This window comes from Salvelinus alpinus, chromosome 9 (genome assembly GCF_045679555.1).
Source record: "Salvelinus alpinus chromosome 9, SLU_Salpinus.1, whole genome shotgun sequence".
Lineage (NCBI taxonomy): Eukaryota > Metazoa > Chordata > Actinopteri > Salmoniformes > Salmonidae > Salvelinus > Salvelinus alpinus.
The window spans coordinates 30,990,896-31,017,632 of record NC_092094.1 but is presented as its reverse complement, the minus strand read 5'-3'; the positions used below and the strand labels follow the sequence as shown (position 1 = coordinate 31,017,632).

The following is a 26,737-nucleotide window of genomic DNA, read 5'->3' as shown; positions in this document are numbered from 1 at the left end:
ATGTGGAAACAACTTTGATTCAACCAGTTTTTGCCAGTGGGATATCTCTGTCTATATATCTCTCTCTATCTGTTCCTATCTCTCCATATCTCTCTATCTGTTCCTATCTCTCCATCTCTCTCTATCGGTTCCTATCTCTCCATCTCTCTCTATCTGTTCCTATCTCTCCATCTCTCTCTATCTGTTCCTATCTCTCTATCTATCTCTATCTGTTCCTATCTCTCCACCAATCTCTATCTGTTCCTATCTCTCCATCTCTCTCTATCTGTTCCTATCTCTCCATCTCTCTCTATCTGTTCCTATCTCTCCATCTATCTCTATCTGTTCCTATCTCTCCACCTATCTCTATCTGTTCCTATCTCTCCATCTTTCTCTCTTCCTATCTCTCCATCTATCTCTATCTGTTCCTATCTCTCCATATCTCTCTATCTGTTCCTATCTCTCCATCTCTCTCTATCTGTTCCTATCTCTCCATCTCTCTCTATCTGTTCCTATCTCTCTATCTATCTCTATCTGTTCCTATCTCTCCACCAATCTCTATCTGTTCCTATCTCTCCATCTCTCTCTATCTGTTTATATCTCTCCATCTCTCTCTATCTGTTCCTATCTCTCCATCTCTCTCTATCTGTTCCTATCTCTCCATCTTTCTCTATCTGTTCCTATCTCTCCATCTCTCTCTCTGTTCCTATCTCTCCATCTATCTCTATCTGTTCCTATCTCTCCACCTATCTCTATCTGTTCTTATCTCTTCATCTCTCACTATCTGTTCCTGTCTCTCCATCTCTCACTATCTGTTCCTATCTCTCCATCTATCTCTATATGTTCCTATCTCTTCATCTCTCACCATGTGGATATGTATGTGTGTGATGCAGCCCCAGAGGACCCTCCCCACAACCTGTTGGTATGGAACATGACGTCTAAGTCAGTCTCTGTCTCCTGGGAACCTCCAACCATCGTTACCGGACGTTTCAGCTACGTTATCTATCTCTACGGCCCCACAGGTAAACACACACATGTACATCACTACATTTAAAATACTTGCTGAAGTAAAAACACTGAAGGTCGCAGATCTGACCCGAACGGTGTTTGTGTGTGCGTGTGCGTGTGCGTGTGCGTGTGTTTCTCAGGGTTTATCTATGAGAACAGCACAGGGGACCTGAGATTTGTGTACTCTGGTCTGACACCCTACACACGCTACAGAGTGGCGGTGCGGGCCAAGTCTGCTGGCCTGCTGGGGCCTGAGGCCTTTACTGCTGTACTGACACCTGCTGAGGGTAAGAACACACACAAAAACATGTGTCTTGAGTGATGTGCTCTAGCAGTGTGGTGCCCTTCCTCTCCCTATTGGTCAGTGTGGTGAGTGCAGGAGTATTTTCCGACCTAAAACATCTAAACATTCGGCCCTCTAACATTCTGTCTAATACTGTCTGTCGGATACTGTCTGTCTGATACTGTCTGTCGGATACTGTCTGTCGGATACTGTCTGTCGGATACTGTCTGTCGGATACTGTCTGTCTGATACTGTCTGTCTGATACTGTCTGTCGGATACTGTCTGTCTAATACTGTCTGTCGGATACTGTCTGTCTGATACTGTCTGTCGGATACTGTCTGTCTGATACTGTCTGTCGGATACTGTCTGTCTGATACTGTCTGTCGGATACTGTCTGTCGGATACTGTCTGTCGGATACTGTCTGTCTGATACTGTCTGTCGGATACTGTCTGTCTGATACTGTCTGTCGGATACTGTCTGTCGGATACTGTCTGTCTGATACTGTCTGTCGGATACTGTCTGTCTGATACTGTCTGTCGGATACTGTCTGTCTGATACTGTCTGTCTGATACTGTCTGTCTGATACTGTCTGTCGGATACTGTCTGTCGGATACTGTCTGTCTGATACTGTCTGTCGGATACTGTCTGTCGGATACTGTCTGTCGGATACTGTCTGTCGGATACTGTCTGTCGGATACTGTCTGTCGGATACTGTCTGTCGGATACTGTCTGTCGGATACTGTCTGTCGGATACTGTCTGTCTGATACTGTCTGTCGGATACTGTCTGTCTGATACTGTCTGTCTGATACTGTCTGTCTAATACTGTCTGTCTAATACTGTCTGTCTTATACTGTCTGTCTGATACTGTCTGTCTAATACTGTCTGTCTTATACTGTCTGTCTTATACTGTCTGTCTTATACTGTCTGTCTTATACTGTCTGTCTTATACTGTCTGTCGGATACTGTCTGTCTGATACTCTCTGTCTGATACTCTCTGTCTGATACTGTCTGTCGGATACTGTCTGTCGGATACTGTCTGTCGGATACTGTCTGTCGGATACTGTCTGTCGGATACTGTCTGTCTGATACTGTCTGTCTAATACTGTCTGTCTGATACTGTCTGTCTGATACTGTCTGTCTGATACTGTCTGTCTGATACTGTCTGTCTGATACTGTCTGTCTGATACTGTCTGTCGGATACTGTCTGTCTGATACTGTCTGTCGGATACTGTCTGTCGGATACTGTCTGTCGGATACTGTCTGTCGGATACTGTCTGTCTAATACTGTCTGTCTGATACTGTCTGTCTGATACTGTCTGTCTGATACTGTCTGCCTGATACTGTCTGTCCGATACTGTCTGTCTAATACTGTCTGATACTGTCTGTCTGATACTGTCTGTCTAATACTGTCTGATACTGTCTGTCTAATACTGTCTAATACTGTCTGTCTAATACTGTCTGTCTAATAATGTCTGTCTGATACTGTCTGTCTGATACTGTCTGTCTGATACTGTCTGTCTAATACTGTCTGTCTAATACTGTCTGTCTAATACTGTCTAATGTCTGATACTGTCTGTCTACTGTCTGTCTAATACTGTCTGTCTGATACTGTCTGTCTGATACTGTCTGTCTAATACTGTCTGTCTGATACGGTCTAATACTGTCTGTCTAATACTGTCTGATACTGTCTGTCTAATACTGTCTGTCTGATACTGTCTGTCTGATACTGTCCGTCTGATACTGTCTGTCTGATACTGTCTGATACTGTCTCTCTAATAATGTCTGTCTGTTACTGTCTGTCTGATACTGTCTGTCTGATACTGTCTGTCTAATACTGTCTGTCTGATACTGTCTGTCTGTACTGTCTGTCTGATACTGTCTGTCTGATACTGTCTGTCTGTCTGATACTGTCTGTCTGATACTGTCTGTCTGTCTGTCTGTCTGTCTGTCTGTCTGTCTGTCTGTCTGTCTGTCTGTCTGTCTGTCTGTCTGTCTGTCTGTCTGTCTGTCTGTGTGTGTGTAGCTCCCAGTGCAGTGCAGGCTCTGCAGGCAGTAGCAGTAGACTCTGTGTCGGTGCGTGTGAGTTGGAGAAGTCCTGCCCAGCCTAACGGTCTGATCACACAGTACAGACTCCTGGTTCTTTCTGACAACATACTGCTGCAGGACATCACCCTCACTGGAACACAGGTACCACTCTATCTGTCTGGATTAGTGGCTGTGTGTGTGTGTGTGTCTCTGATGTTTTCATCTTATCTTTAGGATCTAAATTACACTGATCTCCTTGGTGATGGAACGTTCGCTGCAGTTATCCCTGACCACTCTCTCCGGCGTAAGAGATCAGCTGACAGCCTGACCACCTCCCCGCCTGCGTTCACGGTCACCCTCTCCGACCACACGCTCATCACCGGCATGACCAGGACTGCAATCAGCCGCACACACAGCGCTCCAACCAGCCCTAACACTAACCTTGAGCACAAGATCAACACTGACCCGTCAGTCACTGAGGGCTCCAGTCTGGCCAGTATGGTCCCTGGGACTGGCCAGACCTCTGACTTTCCAGACTCCACCCCTCTGACCTTTGACCATGTGACTTCAGGGACCTCTTCCCTCTCCCTAACCACCTCACCCCCGGCCACACCCCTCCCCTGGCTCACTGCCCACCCACAGCCTGGCCAGCTCACCTCTGGCAAGCCCCACCTCTCCACCCGCTCTGCACCTGCAGCCACTGGACACCTCCAGACACTCCTGACATACCTCTTCACCAGGGCTGCTGCCTCCAGCACCCCAGGAAGTACTGCACTCACCACTAACCTTTAACCTTTTAACCGCAAGTTGACGTTTATTATCATGAATCTTGCCCTGGAGGCAGAACTGATTTCCGCTAGATGGGCCAACTGCAATGTCAAAATTGGCTATATTGTGTAAATTCATGAAAACCAAAATGTGCTTTTGGTCTTAATTTAAGGTTAGGTTTAGGCATTAGGGTTAGCAGTGTTGTTAAGTTTAAAATCAGGTTTTATTTGGTATTTTATTAGGATCACCATTAGCTGTTGCAATAGCAGCAGCTACTCTTCCTGGGGTCCACACAAAACATGAAACATGACATAATACAGAACATTAATAAATAAGAACAGCTCAAGGACAGAACTAGTGGCCACTCTGCAGAGCTGCCTCCAGTACACGAGTCATGACAATAAATGCCAACCTGCCTTTTAACCTCTTCTAACCTCTTTTAACATTTAAGGCTAGTTGATGAATGAGGTGTGTTACCACTGCTCTACAGGCTGTCCTTTACACCGTGTATGTGTGTGTGTTCCAGGAGTGTATGTGAGGGACAAGGTCATAGACATGCAGGCTAAGGAGCTGTCTTACCTAGTCTCTGGTCTCAGTCCCTTCACTGACTACACCTTCACTGTTACCGCGGCTACTGCTATTGGAGACGGACCTGTAACACTCGTCACTGAGAAGACTCGCGAACAGGGTACACACAGATATATATATACACAGTTTTGTAATAATGTCATTGTTTGTTTATTGTTGTGCGTTGTTGTTATTGTAGTTCCTAGCTCAGTGGTGGGAGTGTCCTATCAGAATGTTAGCTCCACCTCTATCCTGGTCAGCTGGACTCCGCCCCTCAACCCCAATGGACGAATCACACAATACACTCTCTACGGACTCAACCTACACAGCAACCGAGCCCTGCAGAGAATTACACACAACACCAGCATACTGCTCACAGGTAACACACACAAACAAACACATACTGTATGTACACGTATACACACATGGTCCAAGTCTGGTTCAAGCCTGTAAAGATGTATTGGTATTAGGCTGCTTGCTGTGTGTTTCAGGGCTGGAGAAGTATACAGGTTATGAGCTGCTTGCTGTGTGTTTCAGGGCTGGAGAAGTATACAGGTTATAAACTGCTTGCTGTGTGTTTCAGGGCTGGAGAAGTATACAGGTTATAAACTGCTTGCTGTGTGTTTCAGGGCTGGAGAAGTATACAGGTTATAAGCTGCGAGTGGCTGCATCTACTGCTGTAGGAGAGGGCTCTCTGTCTGACCTAGACGATATTTTCGCTGTCACACCCGAGGATGGTACATACCACACACACACACACACACACACACACACACACACACACACACACACACACACACACACACACACACACACACACACACACACACACACACACACACACACACACACACACACACACACACCTCTGTCATTGTGTGGGTTTAATGATAGAAAGTCCAGTCTTACCCCTCTCTATCTCTCTCTCAGAACCTGACTCCCCTCCTGTAGGGTTAACAGTGGTAGACACTTCTCCCTCCACCACCACCCTCTCTTGGTCGCCCCCGGAGAGAGCCAATGGGGTGATCCAACAGTATGAGGTCCTGTACGAGAACCAATCGTATGTGGCAGTGTTGAACAGCTCTGTCCCCAGAGTGACTCTGACAGGGCTAAGGCCGTTTTCATACTATAATGTCTCTGTCAGAGCATACACACGCATCGGACATGGGAACCACACCTCAGACACACTCACTATGCTGTCTGGGGAGGACGGTGAGTCTACACACACACACACACACTAGACACATGCACACACTAACGCCTCATGTTGAAGTGTGTGTGTTTCCTCTCTAGTCCCGGGTAGTCCTTCCTACGGCCTGTCCTACGTGTCTGTCAGTTCCAATGAGGTGAACGTGATGTGGGAGCACCCCCTGGTGCCCAACGGAGTTATCACACACTACAGGTACATCTCTGCATGGCTTCTAGATTTGAACTGTCTCGTGATGACTAAATGCACTTTAAATGGACTTTGATTTGATTTACAGCCTTGAGCTGCGAAACTCCTCCCACTTCCTCAACCTGACCACACCCATCAACCACGCCCAGATCACACACCTGAGGAAGTTTGCGCAATACACTCTGGTGGTGAAGGCACACACACGTATTGGCTCCGGAAACCACAGCAGTGACCCTCTCAACATCACCACTTTGGAGGACGGTGAGAGCCTCTCAAACATGCACACACACACACACACACACACACACACACACACACACACACACACACACACACACACACACACACACACACACACACACACACACACACACACACACACACACACACACACACACACACACACACACCCAGAACCACACACACACACCCAGAACCACAGTAAACCCCTAAACATCACCCCAACAGAGGGAGGGATCTGGGGTAAGAGGGGGAAGGGGGACCATGGTTAGGGTCATTATGTTTCAGGTGGCTGCATTGTGGATCATGTTGTTAACGTGACCGGAGACTCTGGACCACAGAAGGTTCATCATTACCTCTTCTTCTCATCTCACTACTGTGAGGTCACTTCCTCTCTCGGTTTCAGGTTCTCCTGACACTCTGACATCACAGGAGTTACCTTCCAGTCCATTTCCCCAAGGTGGCGTGGTTTTCAGTGTGTCTGTGTTTTGGTTCTAATCAATGGTAAGTTTGTTTCAGACCCAGACACTCCCCCTCAGTTTCTACTAGCCAGGATATTTTCAGACTACGAGGTACAATTGTCATGGGAACCACCGAAAGAGGCCAACTCTGAGATCCTCTACTACATAGTCAGAGTCTGGTGAGTTTTTTATTTCATTATTGATCAATAGTTTGAATCCTACTGCTGATGTGATGTTGAAAACGATGTTGAGGGATGAGGCATTCTGATTGAAGGAGCAGTTACAGCTAGCTCCAACATGGTCTCTCTCTTCTTCATCCTCCTTCCTTCTCTAAGGAATGAGTCGTCTGAGGTGTGGCAGAACGTGACAGATACAGCTGTGGTTATCAGTGTTGACTCAGAGAGTCGCTACAACGCCTCTATCTCCAGCTGGACACGCCTGGGGGACGGGGGAGTCCTTATATACATCAGCTTCAGTACTATTGACGCAGGTGTACACACACAGACACAGACAGACAGAGAGAGTTAGTTCCTTAACTTTTGACAATCTTGTAGTCCAAACTGAGCAATGCTCCAGGCCTTCAGTTCATTTTTATTGAACATAAACTCTTGCAATTCTCTTCCACAGTGCCGTTTGACACTCCCCAGAATGTGTCGTTAGTGAACCTGACCTCTTCCTCGGTGACCATGCTCTGGCAACCTCCCACTCAGCCAAATGGAATACTCCTGCACTACACTCTGTACTACTCAGACAATACCACTGTCACAGAACAGGTGAGTTATACAGCACTACAGTGTATACTACACAGACAATAAAGCTGTTATAAAGCAGGTGAGTAACACACACACGCACATTGTACACTTTGTTATTTTCTACTTTAAGGGCATTGTCTCTCTCTTCCCTCTCCCCTAGCATATCCCAGTGTCAGAGCTGGACCCTGTCTCTCCGGGGGAGGACCTGTCCTACCGTCTGTCTGGCCTAAGAGGAGGACAGAACTACAGCCTCTGGCTGACCGCCAGCACCCTGCAGGGGGATGGGGGGGTCCATACTGATCCCTTAAACCTACTCACCCCAGAGGACGGTCAGTCACACACACACACACACACACACACACACACACACACACACACACACACACACACACACACACACACACACACACACACACACACACACACACACACACACACACACACACACAGAGAGAGAGTCTGCACTGTTTTTTCCCACCTCTTTTTGAACTTAATAAAATCGCGGAAAAACTCTGAGATTGAAGTGTAACTTTCAGCTGGCTAGTGAATGGAGGTAACGCTGTCAGTCTGACAAACTGGCCCTTTTTGTCCCTCCGAGGCCTCCGCACCTCAGAAAACCAGTTTGTGTCTCCTTTTACTGAACCTGGTGGAAGTTTAGTCTTTAACATCTTGGACATCTGATCATATCTTGTTGTCCAAACAGAGCAATGCTACAGGCCTCCATGTATTTAGTAAACACATCTTGGCATCAATCCTTCAACGCTATCAACATAAACATCCTGTATAGTTTTGTCAGTAGGTCATTATTCTCTCAGTGTTAGTAGTTGATAGTGTTGAGAAGTGATCAGGCATCTGTTAATGTTGTCTGTAGCTTCAGCTGCAGATGAATCACTGTTGAATGGCAGCATCTGGATTATAAGAAGAAGTAGCAATGTCCATGTCAAATAGATAATACAGATAAAACGTCTGATATTATTCATCTGGATTAGAAAACGTAGCTAGCTAGTCAGGTATTGTTCATGTTTTGATCTCTTTGTTTTTATGTGATTTTGGGAAAAATGGCGTAGACAGACTGCAGCGTTCATCTGACGTATAATAGTACCTGACTCCTGTTTCTGTCTGATGATGTCTCTGATACTGACTATGTGTCTCTGCCTCTGTGCTCCAGCCACCGGACCTCCAGCCCACCCTGCCTGTCCTGCCCTGCCAAGCCCAGCAGGGCTCACTGCCCTGGGCTCAGACACCCACACACCGCCTTCTCTCCTCCACCCATCCATCCACATTACCAGCCTCTCAATCTGCCTTCACTGAGGTCTCCCCTCCCTCCTTCTTTCCTCCATCTCCACTTCTCTTGTTCTCTCCATCCCTGTTTCCCGAGGTGTGCACATGCTCAGTTTGCTCTCTCAATATGGTCAGACTCAGTGACCGGAGCTTAGGGGATAGACACCAGAAGAGGGTGTAGCCAGGATGAGTATCTGCTGTTCAAAGTGTCTTTCTTCAAACTTTCTCTACTTGAAGTTTTTCAAAACAAAGTTTCTCGATTTAACTTTTCTGAAACAAAGTTTCTCTGGTCAAATGTTTGTTTTCTTTTCACACTGAGGTTCTCCCTGTTGATCATGGGGTGATGATCCTGATGATGATTAAGTGCTGTTTTGTGTGTGTCTCTCTCTCCCTGGGGTGGCTCAAGTGTTTGATTTCTTAATAATATTATTGATTTGGGTGGAGATGTATTACATGTATATACATCATCCATCAACATACTGTAGCTTGAAGTGTTTTAGCCATGACACGCTGTTTGCTATGTAACGCATCTTGACCCATCATTTCGTACGCAGTCCTAGTATTCAGTGATATAAATGATGCATAGTAGTTCAGTCAGTCATACTAACTCCTCGTCTCCCCTCACAGTGCCCAGTGATCCGGTTCACAACCTCAGTGCTCAGATCTTCAGTTCTACGGCCATCATAGTAAGCTGGGACCCCCCTATGGAACCCAACGGACGCCCCTTCTACCTGCTCACCCTGCAGGAGGCTGGACACCCCCTTACCCCTAAACCCCTGAACACCCCTAACCCTAACAGCAACCCCCGTGGACCCCCCGCTGTCAACAATACCATCACCAAGATAACCAATGACAACGTCTTCCTGTTTACCAAACTCAGGAAGTACTATCCCTACGTCTTCACTGTTACCCCGGCAACCAGTGCCGGCCCCGCCCACAACCACACCAGCCTGCTGCACGTAAGGACCGATGATGACAGTGAGTCTTCTTACATACTCTCACACACACACACACATAAAATGCACACGCATATTTTAAACTCATACACACACATACTATTAACTCACTCTCTCCCTCCAGTCCCCAGTTCAGCTCCAGTGCTGGTGTCCAGTAGGAACCTGTCGTCCTCCTCAGTGTCTGTGGTGTGGCAGCGCCCCCTGGAGACCAACGGAGAGATAACCGAGTATTCCCTCACCCTGTTCGGCCCTGGAGGCTCCAACACCACACACACCCCCAACACCACCCTCACACTCACACAGCTGCTGCCCTACACTGCCTACAACCTCTCCATCACCGCAGCCACCCGCAAGGGCTCCGGACCCCTGCTACTACTGATGCTGCACACAGACGAAGCAGGTCAACTTTAACCTCTCACCTTTATCCCCTATTAACCTCTAACCTAACATAACCCCTCCAACTGCTGCCGCTGAACACAGACGAAGGCCAGTAATGTACTCTAACATTGTGTTCCACCAGGTCCCATGTCTCCTCCCCGGAACCTGTCTCTGTATAACCACACAGCCTTCTCTGTGTGGCTGACCTGGGAACCCTCTCTGGAACCCAACGGTGTGGTCACACACTACGGCTTCAGGATCCTGGAGAACAACACAAACACACTCACTTACCAGGTACTGCACACACACACACACACTCACTCACACACTCACTCACTCACTCACTCACTCACTCACTCACTCACTCACTCACTCACTCACTCACTCACTCACTCACTCACTCACTCACTCACTCACTCACAAAGAAAGACACATTCAATATGTCAAACTGGAGTCCTGTAACTTTGCTATGTTCTGTCTATAAGATTTCCTGATTTCTCTCTCTCTTCCTCCTCCTCTCTGTCAGAACTCTACAGGTCCGTGGACAGAAGGACAGCTGAGTGGGATCCGGCCTCACAGCTCCTATGAGATCAGTGTATTTAGCTACACCAGAGTGGGTCATGGAGACCAGTACAGCACTCCTGTGTCCTTCACAACCAATGAATCAGGTTCGTGTGTGCGTGGGTATGTGAGGTTGTGGAACTAGAAATCAAGTGCCATATGCATGTGAAAGTGGTTAATAACCCTTGTGTTAACCCTGTGTCTCCTGGTTCCAGTGTCGGAGGTGGTGGGTAACCTGTCCTGCTCTGGTCTGGGCTGGGACTCTGTGTTTCTACACTGGGAGCCTCCAGCCAACCCCAATGGACTCATCCTGTACTACCAGGTCCAGGTGAACACACGCTCACAGGCATACATACACCAGGCTTACACAAACCATTACACGGTCAGCGGGCTAGCACCGGATGCAGAATTCACACTCACCGTGACGGCTGTCAACTCTGCCGGCCCAGGAGACCAGATCAACTGTACTGCCTACACACACCCCGAGTCAGGTACATAGACACACACACACACACACACACACACACACACACACACACAGATTTCACCAGGAGACCAGATGAACTGTACCACCTCAACCCACCTTTATATCCCCCTGCAGTTCCTGGTGTCCCTCGCTTCCTGAGTGTGTCAGAGGCCACAGCCACCAGCGTGACGCTCCAATGGGCTCCTCCCCTCTCTGCTCCCGGCATGCTCACTGAGTACCGCATCACCGTGCAGCTGCTGTCACCCGACTGCCAGTCTGACACACCCTTAGCTGAGGCCACACCCCTGCCAGAGCCGACCGCTGCCCTGGCTCCAGGCTGCGTCGATCAGGATGTATGTTTACCTGGATATCTGTGTTGCTGTGTCGTACATACAGTATGTCTACATGAATAGGCTGTATGACACAAAATGAAATCCTAACATTGAACTCAACATCATGTTCATGATGTTCCTGGTCAGGTGTTGGTGTCAGTGAATGGTTCTGATGGTGGTGAGGGCAACAGGAGCATCACTCTACAGTCTCTGGCCAAGTACCGCCTCTACCGCTTCAGAATCACAGCCCTTACGAATGCTGGGCCAGGAGAACACACACCCTGGAGATACACACACACACTGGCTGGGAGTACGTACCCACATGCATACATACATACAACAGATGTACCCACACACCCAGGCAGTATGTGTATATTTATACCTGTCTCTCCTCTCAGACCCTGATGCCCCTCCCAGTGACCTGTCAGTGACCATGTCCTCCAACAGCCTCCGTATCCAATGGCAACTCCCAGATGTGATCACCGGCCCCACCTCCTACCTCATAGACGTCCTCTCTGTGAGTACACAACACACACACACAAATAATAACATGAAAATGTTTCTTGCTACTGTTGGATTCTAAACTTTGAACATTGAGATATTAAAGACATGATAGATCAGACGCATAGTATATAAAGGAGTGAGATCTGTAGAAAGACAGAGTGGCTGTGGAATGTGCTGGGTGGACGAGAGGAGATCACAGGATTGCTATATGGGAGGGGAAGGACATCTGTGGATTAGGCTAAGGAGGGGTTGAGGTCAGGAGGTCAGGTCAGATCCCCTGAAGGGAGTAATAAGGGTTTATTATCTTGTTATCCATTTCCTGTGAAACCATAAGATGTAAGGATTGGAGAGAAGGAGTGTCCCAAGTGGGGTATACATACTTGTGATGGTGAGAACATGTTTTTCTGTCTGAATACAGTTGTGTCGACCCTTTGGGAAGAATTAAACTTGGTTAAGCTTCTCTAGAGTCCGTGAGTTATTTACTCTGAAAAATAAGAACCTAACACTACTATATGTTGTGTCGTTGTTCAGCTGGATAGCGAGGGGTTAAACCAGTCTGTAGTACGCGGTCCAGAGGAGCTAAGGATTGTAGTTGTGTCAAACCTGACTGCGTTCACTCGCTACTCTGTGACCGTGACCGCCTTCACTGGAACACTGGAGAACGCACGGCGGGACGGACAGGCCACTGAACCCACTGTCATCAGAACAATGGAGGAAGGTGAGGAACACACAGATCCAGTAATACAGTAGCTACTTTATTAAACTGGGAAGTAGTTCATCTCTCTCTCTCTCCTCCGTCCATCCTTCTCCCCTTCTCCCTCCAGAGCCCAGGGATCCTCCTAAGAACGTGACCCTGCAGGTGATTCCGGAGGAAGTGACCCGTGTGTTTGTGACCTTTGCCCCCCCTGATGAACCCAATGGGAACATAAGTTCCTACACAGTGCTTGTCTACCGCCAGGGCCAGCTAGAGATGACCATTAACCACCTCAATGTGGTCATAAATAAGAACCGCACTCTGACCGCAGTCATCGACGGGCTAAAGGGAGGCTACAACTATAGTATACGGGTGAGGATCACACACACACAGGTCACAGCTACACACACACACACAGAAACACAGAAACACACACATGACTCAACTACACACACACACACACACACACACACAGGTCACAACTTCACACACACACAAAGGTCACAACTACACACACACACACACACACACACACACACACACACACACACACACACACACACACACACACACACACACACACACACACACACACAGGACTCAACTACACACACACAGGACTCAACTACACACACACAGGACTCAACTACACGCACACAGGCCACAACTACATACACACACAGGTCACAACTACATACACACACAGGTCACAACTACATACACACACACACACACACACACACACACACACACACACACACACACACACACACACACACACACACACACACACACACACACACACAGAGGCCTCAACTACACACATACACACACAGGTCACAACTACACACACAGGACTCAACTACACCCACACACATAGGTCACAACTACACACACACAGGTCACAACTACACACACATGACTCAACATGACTCACAATTACACACACACAGGACTCAACTACACACACACACGTTACAACTACACACACACACGTCACAACTACACACACACACTTCACAACTACACACACACAGGACTCAACTACACACACATAAGTCGCAACTACACACAAACACGTGTCACAACTACACACACACACACACACAGGACTCAACTACACACACACAAGTCACAACTACACACACACAGGACTCAACTACACACACACAGGTCACAACTACACACACACAAGTCGCAACTACACACACACAGGTCACAACTACACACACACACAAGTCACAACTACACACACACACACACATACACACACACAGGTCACAACTATAATATACGGGCGAGGAGCACACACACTATCACAAAACACTCTCTCTCTCTCTCTCTCTCAGGAGGTTAGAAAGTGCAGCTCAGTTTCCACCTCATTTTGTGGGCAGTGTGTACATAGCCTGCCTTCTCTTGAGAGCCAGGTCTGCCTATGGTGGTCTCGCTCAATAGCAAGGCTATGCTCACTGAGACTGTACATTAGTCGAAGCTTTCCTTAATTGTGGGTCAGTCACAGTGGTCAGGTATTCTGCCACTGTGTATTGTCTGTTTAGGGCCAAATAGTGTCTCTCTCTCTCTCTCTCTCTCTCAGATTGCAGCAGTAAACGGTGCAGGTTTAAGCCCCCCCAGCTCAGAGGTTCGGATCACTACTGGAATCATAGGTACAGTGCTACATTTACACTACATAAGGGTGATTACTCATGAAACCAGGACAAAAAAAGAACATTTTCTGGAAATCTAATCCATAGAATGTTCCTTTGGAGGAAGGACATGAGTTCATGTTAATATTGGGAATGCTTACAAAGTGGATCCTAGCTCTAAAAGCAGCAGACATCCCCCTCTGGAACGTTGATATAACTGTATATATTGTTTGAGAATAAACAGAAATATACAGTTGAAGTCGGAAATTTACATGCATTTAGGTTGGAGTCATTAAACCTTGTTTTTCAACCACTCCGCAATTTCTTGATAACAAACTATATTTTTGGCAAGTTGATTAGGACATCTACTTTGTGCATGACACAAGTAAGAAATGTCCTCTGGTCTGATGAAACAAAAATAGAACTGTTTGGCCATAATGACCATCATTATGTTTGGAGGAAAAAGGGGGAGGCTTGTTCTATTTTTGTTTCATCAAGACCAGAGGACATTTCTCCAAAAGTACGATCTTTTTGTCCCCATGTGCAGTTGCAAACCGTAGTCTGGCTTTTTTATGGCGATTTTGGAGCAGTGGCTTCTTCCTTGCTGAGTGGCCTTTCAGGTTATGTCGATATAGGACTCATTTTACTGTGGATATAGATACTTTTGTACTTGTTTCCTCCAGCATCTTCACAAGGTCCTTTGCTGTTGTTCTGGGATTGATTTGCACTTTTCGCATCAAAGTACGTTCATCTCTAGGAGACAGAAGGCGTTTCCTTCCTGAGCGGTATGACAGCTGCGTGGTCCCATGGTGTTTGTATATGCGTACTATTGTTTGTACAGATGAGTGTGGTACCTTCAGGCATTTGGAAATTGCTCCCAAGGATGAATCAGACTTGTGGAGGTCTACAATTTCTTTTCTGAGGTCTTGGCTGATTTCTTTTGATTTTCCCATGATGTCAAGCAAAGAGGCACTGAGTTTGAAGGTAGGCCTTGAAATACATCCACAGGTACACCTCCAATTGACTCAAATGATGTCAATTAGCCTATCAGAAGCTTCTAAACCCATGACATAATGTCTGGGATTTTCCAAGCTGTTTAAAGGCACAGTCAACTTGGTGTATGTAAACTTCTGACCCACAGGAATTGTGATACAGTCTGTAAACAATTGTTGGAAAAATGACTGCACAAAGTAGATGTCCTAACCGACTTGCCAAAACTATAGTTTGTTAACAAGAAATTTGTGGAGTGGTTGAAAACGAGTTTTAATGACTCCATCTTAAGTTCATGTAAACTTCTGACTTCCACTGAATATATCAACAATCCTTCCTCCAAAGACCCATTCTAGGGGGAAAATCCTCAAAATCATGGTCTTTTTTTTAGGAATCCCGTAACCCATTCATAACCCCAACATGTCCCCTGCATAACCGCAACGTGTGTGTATTTATGTGTGTTTGTGTGTGTGTGTACGTGTGTGCGTGCGAGCGTGTGTGTGTAGCTCCTGCCAAGCCCACCCAGAGACCCCAGGCAGTGCTGGACCGAGGAGGAGTTGCCATGGTAACCTCCAGGAGCATCATTGTTCGCATGCCAGCCTGTTTCTACAGCGATGACAACGGACCAATCAGTAGCATCCAGATCATCGTGTCAGAATCTGGGGGTACGACATCACACGCACTAACATGCACAGACACACACATAAACATACAGTACATCTATCAGACAGAAAATATATCCAAAACTAAAATGTTTAGGAGCCGCTGCTTTAGGCCTTGTCTGAGATCTGTCTGTGTCTCTGTCTCAGTGATGGACAGCAGGAACCTAACCAACTGGAAGATCGCATTCCTCTCTCGTCCCGCCCCCTACCTGACTGACAATGGCTTCCCCAACCCACTCTGTGTGAGGGACGGCGAAAGCAGGGACACACACACACAAACCAGCAGACACAACAACTCACAGATTAGACACAGAATTGTGAGGGACAGGGTGCTGGACCGTAGAGACCACCAGGAAGACCACTATGTTATCGGAGAGGAGGGCAACTGTCTGAGTGAGGAGTACAGTAACACACTCTGTAACGGACCCCTCAAACCAAACACTGTCTACGTGTGAGTATCCACAACACACACATGTAAACACACACACACACACACACACACACACACACACACACACACACACACACACACACACACACACACACACACACACACACACACACACACACACACACACACATACAAAGTTTAATACAGTGCATGTCTTTGTCTGTGTTGCAGGTTTAAGTTCCGAGCCACCAACATCCGAGGCCAGTACACAGACTCTGACTACTCTGAGCATATCAGAACTGCAGGTAACCACTCCTCCCCTATTCTTTCCACAAACTCAGACATACACCTCTCCTCTCCAATACAAATCGATTAAACAACACCTCTGTCCATCCCCCCTCTCCCCCTTCTGTCTGTCAGTGGATGGGTTGTTGACCAGAGATGAACAGATCATTCTGGGAGTTCTCCTCTCCTTCTTCCTGGCTGTGCTACTCATCATCATCATCTATGTCTCTGTCAGGTAAACTCAATGTTCCTCTGATGGTTCTAGCTGACCAAGGTTTAAACCCAGCCAGCCGTACTCAGGTGTCTCAGAGCTTTTGACATGTTCCTCATCCAATGGCAGGATCCGTCAGCGTCAGAAGGAGGGAGGGACCTATTCTCCCCGGGAGGCGGAGATTATAGAGACCAAGTTTAAACTGGATCAGATGATCGCTGTGGCCGACCTGGAGCTGAAGGAAGAGAAGCTACACCGGTCAGTGTGTGTGTGTGTGTGTGTGTGTGTGTGTGTGTGTGTGTGTGTGTGTGTGTGTGTGTGTGTGTGTGTGTGTGTGTGTGTGTGTGTGTGTGTGTGTGTGTGTGTGCCTACGTGTGCGTGTCTTTTTCCTCACACACACATACAAACTCCCTCTCTATCACTCCATCACAAAGGTTCACCCTCTGTAACATTATGCCCACTCTACCTCTAACACTCTTCCGACCTACCTGCATGCCTACAGACTGTGCTTGGCTGCTGTTAGCACACACACACACACACACACACACACACACACACACACACACACACACACACACACACACACACACACACACACACACACACACACACACACACACACACACACACACACACACACACACACACACACACACACACACACACACACACACACACAATCCCACAACCACACACATGGCTGTCTGCCCACTCTCTCACTTTAACCCCTCTCTCACACTCTCTCTCCAGGTATTCCTCCTTCTTCTTTAGGCGGAAGGAGATATTTGTCATCCAGTAAGTTGGTATTACAGATGTAGGATCTTCATTTGATCACTCTTTTGTTGCTGCAAACTTGTAGTGTATTTTAGTTTTTAAAACGTTTGTAATTTCCACTTTTACATTTCTGACTTGATTTGCCCTAATGAAAACTGTATCAACCCCTACAAAAATGTCCATTAATTATAATCCACGTAATAATTCACATTTCTGTTTCTGCAGGATTATTTTCCTGGCTCAAATTAAGATCCTACATCTGTAGGCAGTGTGTTGTAGCTCTCCATGTGTGTGTTGCTGTGTTGCATTGCAGTGTGTTGTGGTCTCTCTCATTGCTTTAGTTTCATAGTGAAGTGCTGTTATTCATTCAGTGTGTGAGTCTGTAACTGTAGAGTAATGGAAAGTAGGTCTGCCGTACTCACAGTGTGCCAGTGTGACTCACATTGTTCTGTCAACTCTGTTTCAGACTTCTCAGCTACAGAAAGTCTCTCAAGTAAGTCACTTGATGAGTGTGTATGTTGTGCTATGTGATTGTATTTGCTTGGCAATACTAGTTAGATGTGGATTGCTGCTCTGTGAAGGATTTCTCTTACCCCCATCTCACTCTGTCTCTCAGGCCGGTCAATAAGAAGTCTTTTCTGCAGCATGTAGAGGATCTGTGTGCCAACGAGAACGCCAAGTTCCAGGAAGAGTTCGCAGTATGTAACTCTGACCTCTGACCCCTGTGAAAACCTGTGTGTGTGTGCGCGCCTGCGTGTATGTGCGTGCGCGTTTGTGTGTCTGTGTGTAGTCTGACAGTGTTAACCCTGTCCTTTCCAGGAGCTACCCAAACTGCTGCACGACCTGGCTACATCAGACGCTGACCTTCCCTGGAACAGATCCACGAACCGCTTCACTAACATCAAACCCTGTATGAGCACACATGCATGCACACACACTAAGAGTAACAAACACACACAGCCTAACACGCTCTCTCCTCTACAGACAACAACAACCGTGTTAAGCTGCTGTCTGAACCTGGCTTGCCTGGATCTGACTACATCAACGCTAGCTTCATCTCAGTGAGTCTCTCACACACACACACACACACACACACACACACACACACACACACACACACACACACACACACACACACACACACACACACACACACACACACACACACACACACACACACACAGGAAAGAGAACACTCATGCTTTTAGAGAAAATGTCATCACCTCTTGAACCTTGCCATCAAAACACTCCAACTTTTGTGTTACTACAAAACTGGAGACTTGTGGTTTTGATCCCAGGCTGTGTCACAACCGGCTGTGACCGGGAGACCCATGGGGCGGCGCACAATTGGCCCAGCATCGTCCAGGTTAGGGGAGGGTTTGGCCGGCTGGGATTTACTTGTCTCATCGTGCTCTAGTGACTCCTTGTGGCGGGCCCAGTGCCTGCAAGCTGATCAGTTGGACGCTCATCAGTTGGACGGTGTTTCCTCCGTCACATTGGTGCGACTGGCTTCCGGGTTAAGCAAGCAGTGGGTCAAGAAGCAGTGCGGCTTGGCAGGGTCGTGTTTTGGAGTACGCATGGCTCTTGACCTTTGCTTCTCCCGAGTCCGTAGGGGAGGTGCAGCGATGAGACAAGATCGTAACTACCAATTGGATATGATGAAATTGGGGGAAAAGGGGGGGGAAAGTAAAAAATGAAATAGAAATAACTAAAAAATAACTGAAGACTTGTGACTTTGCTCTGTTCTGACTATAAGATTCTCTCTCTTGCTGCATCTCCTTCTCCCTTAATAGGGCTATCTGTGTCCCAGTGAGTTCATAGCGACCCAGGGTCCTCTCCCCGGTACTGTGGCTGACTTCTGGAGGATGATCTGGGAGACTCGCACACAAACCATTGCTATGCTCACACAGTGCTATGAGAAAGGAAGGGTAAGGACCGGACCAAGGTTCTAGTAGTGTCAGGGTTGAATGTCTGTTTAGATCCGCTGTCACCAATTGTGTGTGTGTGTAGATCCGGTGTCACCAGTACTGGCCAGAAGATAATAAGCCGGTGACAGTATTTGGGGACATCATCATCACCAAGTTGACAGAGGACGTCTATCCTGACTGGACCGTCAGAGCTCTCAAAGTGGAGAGGGTAACACACACACACACACGCACAAACACACACACACGCGAGAACCTCAGAATAACTAAGTTTACACAGTTTCCCTCTTGATAATCAAAACATTGTTCTCCCCCTCTCTCTCTTTCTTTCTCCCCCTAGCATGGGGACTACATGGTGGTTCACCACTTCAACTACACCTCCTGGCCAGAGCATGGCGTACCAGAGTCCAGCACCACACTCATACAGTTTGTTAGAGCCATCAGAGCCAACAGGCATGAGAACACCACTATAGTGGTGCACTGCAGTGCTGGTGTAGGCAGGACAGGAGTGTTTATAGCGCTGGACCACCTAATTCAACATGTCAGTGATCACGACTTTGTGGACATCTACGGTCTGGTGGCTGAACTACGCAGTGAGAGGATGTGTATGGTGCAGAACCTGGTGAGAAATATGTCTTTATACAACATGTATCATAAAATAATGAAATATTCTGACTGTGATATGGATATGATACTTCATATTATGATCTAGTTCCCCCTGTTGTCCTGATGTATTCAAACCTGTAGAGAGCCTGACAATCTTACCAAGTGTATGCATGCATGTCCCCAGGCCCAGTATATGTTCCTACACCAGAGTACTCTGGACCTGCTGAACAGTAAAGGAAACAGCCAGTCCATCTGGTTTGTTAACTACTCTGCTCTGGAGAAGATGGACTCACTGGACGCTATGGAGGGTGAGCAGACGCACACACACACACACACATACGCTAGCAGACACACAAGTCATAAACGCACATTTCACATCTCTACTCTTTTGTTCTCTTGCAGGTGATGTTGAACTGGAATGGGAGGAGACTACGATGTAAAGGCTGAGAACTTCTCAGTCAACTTCACACCTATTCCTTAGTCATGGGGCCAAATCCTGGACATACTGACTGTTTGTCAGATGGATTGGTCCACCAGAGATAGAGGGAGAGAAATAGAGAGGGAGGGAGAGAAATAGAGAGGGAGGGAGAGAAAGAGAGAGAGAGTGAGGGAGAGAAAGAGAGAGGGAGGGAGGGAGAGAGGAAGGAGAGAAGTTGCCCTTTTCTTGCAAGAGAGTGAAAACCACCCAACAGAAACTTGGTGGTTCCCTGGTCTGAATCAACACCCCATCGCAGCCCTCCTGGAGCGCTGCATCTTTTCTATGTCCACAGGCAGAACAGAAAGAGTGGGAGAGACATGTGTATATATAGTAGGGCTGTCAGAGTTAACCAGTTAACTCAAGTTCACTTTGTCATTTTAGTGCACTATTTATTTTGTTATCGCGTTTAATCACGCCTGAAAGTGTTCAAAATAGACTGAAAACATCCAAAATACATCATGCATACAGCTAAAAACCACAATGCAAGTTGACATTGAGGTTAAAGAATGTGTGTTTTATCAATTTACCTGATTTTAATTATTGTTACTTTGGACAAAATCAAGACGTCAATATTCTTGTAATGCTTTTTGTATGAATAATCTTAAATTACAGCCCAATTTTAGCAATGCCGATTAATCACAGCAAATCCTGCGATTTAACGCGATTAAAAAATGTTTCTTCATTTGACAGCCCTAATATATAGGCTATATATATCACACATGTAAGTATACAGGTATCTTGCACTAGTCATACCACTGTGTATTTTATTATATTCTTGTATCATGTTTTTGTACATTTAAGTTGTTCAGCCAAATAGTGTTGTCACTGTGTTCGTATGTTTATATCACGTGTTACTATGTTTATATCACGTGTTACTATGTTACTATCATTGTGTTTGGGGGATAATATATTCGTGGGGTGTTATGGTTTATTTGATGTATTTTCTCTGAGTGTTCTACATCTGTGTTTTGGACAAGTAAAATCAACTCCCCTACTCACCTGTTTGTCTTATCAGTCTGCATATCTATCGATCTATCTCTCTGTTGGTCTGTCTGTCATCTTGTGCACTGTGAGCTGTTTAGTGGACAAGAAATGACACCCTGAGAAAGTCTGAGAAACTGTGTGTACAGTATAACACACACACACACACACACACACACACACACACACACACACACACACACACACACACACACACACACACACACACACACACACACACACACACACACACACACACACACAGGACTCAAGGCAGAGTACAAACTACTTTATTCTTTAATTAATTTCAAACAAATCTTTAGAAATATTCCATTAGTTAACACTTGCTATAAACATGATATTTTATTAGTAAATACTTTATAAGTGTGTCGGTGCACAGGTGCTCAATAGTGTAACACATCTCCAAGAGGGACACATCTCCAAGAGGGACACATCTCCAAGAAGGACAGGTGAGCCAGACTCAGGGCTAGGGTTAGGGCGATAATATGTTAGGGCTTTAGAACATGCTAAAATGTCTACTATGATTCCTGCTTATTTTCCACTAAACCATCTAATGCTAACGTTAGCGCGATCACAGCCACAGTATAACTCTAACTATGATAATTTAGTGATGTCATCATGTAGATGTGTCATCTCTGTGTGTGGTTCCATGGTAACTGGACTGCCTGTTCTGTCTCCCATGGTAACAGTGTGGTTCTTATGCCCTCATAGTCGGAAAAACAAATCGATTTTTTTTCTTGTCCAAGTTAAATACAATTTCCTCCCCTCTGTATAAATACACACATCAGCACTGTGTCTATTATTTCTATGTTAAATCTATATATCACCTATATACACATATCCATTATTCTTCTGTACTCCAAAAATATGGTGCGACACTTAGAGGACAGCCTCAGTGGGTCACCACGTGTCACAGCCCTCAGAGAGAGGGGAAGGAACACATGTTACAACAATCAGTAATAATAATCAAACATATTTAATACTCTGATAAATATCTTACATCGTAAGTCATTCTCTGGTTTAGTGTGTGTGTGTGTGTGTGTGTGTGTGTGTGTGTGTGTGTGTGTGTGTGTGTGTGTGTGTGTGTGTGTGTGTGTGTGTGTGTGTGTGTGTGTGTGTGTGTATACTGGTTGTGTATATACATCCCTGTGGGACAAGCAGTCCAGTGAAGAGTAGAACAGGTTCATCATGTGAGAATGGGTATAGATTCACAACGTGAGACTGAATATTCAACAGGACTAATAAGCTAGAATGTTAGAACATGATCAATTAATAAGATTCAACATGAATGTTTTTATGAGCTAATCATATGAACATCATTAACTAATAAGATTGAAAGTTGACAAGTAGCAGATCAAATAAGATTGTCGTCAGTACTGGTGTTTACCTGAGTGTGAGGCTTGGACCCATGTAACAAAACCTCAGAGACGATTACAATGGTATTCACACACACACACACACACACACACACACACACACACACACACACACACACAATCACACCCTCATACCTTCACATGCACACACACTCCCACACAGATATAGAAGTCAGACACTGTAAACCAGGACTCAGGAGAAACAGTCTTCCCTCCCCGCTGCTCTGACATACTCACTTCTTCAGGATCAAAAGTAGTATTAGCATCTCATTATCATCTTATAACACAAAACACAGAGTGCCAAGGAGGAGGGATAAAACCCTAGGTGAGAGTTGATGATGTGATGGAGGTGATACAGTTGAAGTCGGAAGTTTACGTACACTTAGGTTGGAGTCAATTAAACTATTTTTTCAACCACTCCACAAATTTCTTGTTAACAAACTATAGTTTTGGCAAGTCGGTTAGGACATCTACTTTGTGCATGACACAAGTAATTTTTCCAACAATTGTTTACAGACAGATTATTTCACTTATAATTCACTGTATCACAATTCCTGTGGGTCAGAAGTTTACATACACCAAGTTGACTGTGCCTTTAAACAGCTTGGAAAATTCCAGAAAATTACGTCATGGGTTTAGAAGCTTCTGATAGGCTAATTGACATAATTTGAGTCAATTGGAGGTGTACCTGTGGATGTATTTCAAGGCCTAACTTCAAACTCAGTGCCTCTTTGCTTGACATCATGGGAAAATCAAAAGAAATCAGCCAAGACCTCAGAAAAAAAATTGTAGACCTCCACAAGTCTGATTCATCCTTGGGAGCAATTTCCAAACGCCTGAAGGTACCACGTCCATCTGTACAAACAATAGTATGCAAGTATAAACACCATGGGACCACGCAGCTGTCATACTGCTCAGGAAGGAGACACGTTCTGTCTCCTAGAGATGAACGTACTTTGGTGCGAAAAGTGCAAATCAATCCCAGAACAACAGCAAAGGACCTTGTGAAGATGCTGGAGGAAACAAGTATAAAAGTATCTATATCCACAGTGAAACGAGTCCTATATCAACATAACCTGAAAGGCCGCTCAGCAAGGAAGAAGCCACTGCTCCAAAATCGCCATAAAAAAGCCAGATTACGGTTTGCAACTGCACATGGGGACAAAGATTGTACTTTTTGGAGAAATGTCCTCTGGTCTGATGAAACAAAATATAACTGTTTGGCCATAATGACCATCGTTATGTTTGGAAGAGAAAGGTGGAAGCTTGCAAGCCAAAGAACACAGTCCCAACCTTGAAGCACGGGGGTGGCAGCATCATGTTGTGGGGGTGCTTTGCTGCAGCAGGGACTGGTGCACTTCACAAAATAGATGGCATCATGAGGAGGGAAAGTAGGTGGATATATTGAAGCAACATCTCAAGACATCAGTCAGGAAGTTAAAGCTTGGTCGCAAATGGGTCTTCCAAATGGACAATGACACCAAGCATACTTCCAAAGTTGTGGCAAAATGGCTTAAGGACAACAAAGTCAAGGTATTGGAGTGGCCATCACAAAGCCTTGACCTCAATCTTATAGAAAATGTGTGGGCAGAACTGAAAAAGCGTGTGCGAGCAAGAAGGCCTACAAACCTGACTCAGTTTCACCAGCTCTGTCAGGAGGAATGGGCCAAAATTCACCCAACTTATTGTGGGAAGCTTGTGGAAGGCTACCCAAAACGTTTGATCCAAGTTAAACAATTTATAGGCAATGCTACCAAATACTAATTGAGTGTATGTAAACTTCTGACCCAATGGGAATGTGATGAACGAAATAAAAGCTGAAATAAATCATTCTCTCTACTATTATTCTGACATGTCACATTCTTAAAATAAAGTGGTGATCCTAACTGAGCTAAAACAGGGAATTTGTACTAGGATTAATGTCAGGAATTGTGAAAAACTGAGTTTAAATGTATTTGGCTAAGGTGTATGTAAACATCCGACTTCAACTGTATGTCTCTATGTCCAGACGGTTCCATTCACTGGGAGGAATTCCTTTTGTTGCATCAGCTGTGTGATATCAGGGCAGGGTTATAATCAGGGATTAGGGGGTAGGAGGGGCATCCTAGAGTGTTCTTTCTAAAGCCAGGTACAGATATAGATATGTACAGATGACACTGTGTCACAAGAGCTGTCAGATTAGAAAATCTATCTTTAGAAAAATAAACATTACATCGTTAGATGACTTTGAATTTATATTGATTTGAAACCTCTCCATTTTCTCCCACTCTATTTTTCGGCTTATTCCCTCTCTCTCAGCTGACTTCCTTACCTCCCTCTTTCTCTTCCTCCCTTCCTCGTCTCACCCTTTCCCTCTCTATCTTTGTCTATGAGTGTTTGTGTTGTGTGTGTTTCTCCCAGTATATCACTGTTTAACAAAAGTTCAGAGGACAGTGTTGTAGGATCAGGGGACATATGTCAGACGAGGCTGCGGGAACCACTCGAGTTTAGTCTGCGCAGGGGGTGAGGAAGGGTGTGTGGAAGGGGGTAGGGGGAGTCGGGGGGACAGTACTGGTGGGGGTGGTTGTAGGGGGGAGGAGGGGGAGGCAGAGGGGGCTCAGATCCCTCTCTGATCCGTACTGGTGTGGACATCGCTGATTGGATGAGGCGGTGGTGGGAGGCGGGGCTTCCTTGGCTGAGGAAGGCTTCCATTCGCCCCTGGCCGCTCTGGTCCACAACAATCACCTTGACGATCTGCTGGCATTGAATGAGGGTGTCTGGGCGGAGTTCTCCAGGGTGGGTGGGGCTAAGCATTGCCAGGGGTGCTGCCAGAGCCAGTTGGGTGGAGTCAGGACTGGTCACATGGTAGGTCTGAAGCAGCCTATCAGGGCTGGCCTGGGTCATGTGGTAGGTCTGCAGCAGCCTATTGTGAATTGACACCTAGTTTAGAAACAGCCAGAGAATGGCATGAGGAGTTACCAGCCTGAACGCAGCCTACAGCAGCCCTCTGGTGGGTTAGACACAATGGCAGCATGCAGGGAGCGAACACACACACACAATGTCTCCCTAACAAAGATTTTTACATTTACATCATTTAGCAGACGCTCTTATCCACAGCAACTTACAGGAGCATAGGCACATTGACAGATTTTTCACCAAGTCGGCTCGGGGATTAGAATCAGCGACCTTTCGGTTACTGGCCCAACTCTCTTAACCACTATGCTACCTGCTGCCAAGATATATGCAATTCAAAAGGACTGACTAAGAGTTAGGGCTTGGTGGGGAGTTTGGGTTGGGAGCTGCTAGTTCTGTAGAGAGGTCATTTAGAGTGGAGGAACTGGGCTTGATTCAAATCAAATCAAATTGTATTTTTCACATGCGCTGAATACAACCGGTGTAGACATTACAGTGAAATGCTTCCTTACAAAACCTGAACTAACAATGCAGTTTTAAGAAAAAATAAGTGTTAAGAAAGTATTTACTAAATAAACTGAAGTAAACAATAAATAAAATAACAAATAATTAAAGAGCAACAATAAAATAACAGTAACAAGGCTATATACAGGGGGTACCGGTACAGAGTCAATGTTCAGGGGCACCGGTTAGTCGAGGTAATTGAGGTAATATGTATGAGAATGGGGGTGTGTTCGGCCCTCCTTTTCCTGTAGTCCACGATCATCTCCTTTGACTTGATCACGTTGAGGGAGTGGTTGTTATCCTGGCACCACACTGCCAGGTCTCTGACCTCCTTCCTGTAGGCT

General features: G+C 46.1%; 2 protein-coding genes across 2 annotated transcripts in view; one reads left to right on the top strand and one right to left on the bottom strand.

Moving 5' to 3' along the window:
• Window positions 1-21,617, top strand: part of ptprq (protein tyrosine phosphatase receptor type Q) — a 44,901-nt gene extending 23,284 nt beyond the window's left edge. Inside the window, exons 24-59 of the mRNA XM_071416714.1 lie at window positions 873-1,001; window positions 1,128-1,274; window positions 3,297-3,460; window positions 3,533-4,005; window positions 4,591-4,754; window positions 4,833-5,012; window positions 5,263-5,370; window positions 5,564-5,845; window positions 5,927-6,035; window positions 6,118-6,290; window positions 9,391-9,741; window positions 9,844-10,119; window positions 10,240-10,391; window positions 10,624-10,765; window positions 10,874-11,149; window positions 11,260-11,477; window positions 11,604-11,766; window positions 11,855-11,973; window positions 12,492-12,678; window positions 12,785-13,026; window positions 14,249-14,318; window positions 15,794-15,952; window positions 16,097-16,400; window positions 16,572-16,645; window positions 16,761-16,860; window positions 16,966-17,094; window positions 17,587-17,631; window positions 18,077-18,103; window positions 18,227-18,308; window positions 18,430-18,520; window positions 18,595-18,671; window positions 19,404-19,538; window positions 19,621-19,746; window positions 19,876-20,157; window positions 20,326-20,449; window positions 20,544-21,617. Coding sequence (XP_071272815.1) covers window positions 873-1,001; window positions 1,128-1,274; window positions 3,297-3,460; window positions 3,533-4,005; window positions 4,591-4,754; window positions 4,833-5,012; window positions 5,263-5,370; window positions 5,564-5,845; window positions 5,927-6,035; window positions 6,118-6,290; window positions 9,391-9,741; window positions 9,844-10,119; window positions 10,240-10,391; window positions 10,624-10,765; window positions 10,874-11,149; window positions 11,260-11,477; window positions 11,604-11,766; window positions 11,855-11,973; window positions 12,492-12,678; window positions 12,785-13,026; window positions 14,249-14,318; window positions 15,794-15,952; window positions 16,097-16,400; window positions 16,572-16,645; window positions 16,761-16,860; window positions 16,966-17,094; window positions 17,587-17,631; window positions 18,077-18,103; window positions 18,227-18,308; window positions 18,430-18,520; window positions 18,595-18,671; window positions 19,404-19,538; window positions 19,621-19,746; window positions 19,876-20,157; window positions 20,326-20,449; window positions 20,544-20,581 — 5,918 coding nt within the window. The 3' untranslated portion in view covers window positions 20,582-21,617. The remainder of the gene's footprint in view (window positions 1-872; window positions 1,002-1,127; window positions 1,275-3,296; window positions 3,461-3,532; window positions 4,006-4,590; window positions 4,755-4,832; window positions 5,013-5,262; window positions 5,371-5,563; window positions 5,846-5,926; window positions 6,036-6,117; window positions 6,291-9,390; window positions 9,742-9,843; window positions 10,120-10,239; window positions 10,392-10,623; window positions 10,766-10,873; window positions 11,150-11,259; window positions 11,478-11,603; window positions 11,767-11,854; window positions 11,974-12,491; window positions 12,679-12,784; window positions 13,027-14,248; window positions 14,319-15,793; window positions 15,953-16,096; window positions 16,401-16,571; window positions 16,646-16,760; window positions 16,861-16,965; window positions 17,095-17,586; window positions 17,632-18,076; window positions 18,104-18,226; window positions 18,309-18,429; window positions 18,521-18,594; window positions 18,672-19,403; window positions 19,539-19,620; window positions 19,747-19,875; window positions 20,158-20,325; window positions 20,450-20,543) is intronic.
• Window positions 21,618-21,874: 257 nt separating this feature from the next.
• LOC139584633 (IQ motif and SEC7 domain-containing protein 3-like) overlaps window positions 21,875-26,737 on the bottom strand; it is a 38,645-nt gene continuing 33,782 nt past the window's right edge. Inside the window, exon 15 of the mRNA XM_071416713.1 lies at window positions 21,875-25,916. Within this exon, the coding sequence (XP_071272814.1) occupies window positions 25,455-25,916 (462 nt within the window). The 3' untranslated portion in view covers window positions 21,875-25,454. The remainder of the gene's footprint in view (window positions 25,917-26,737) is intronic.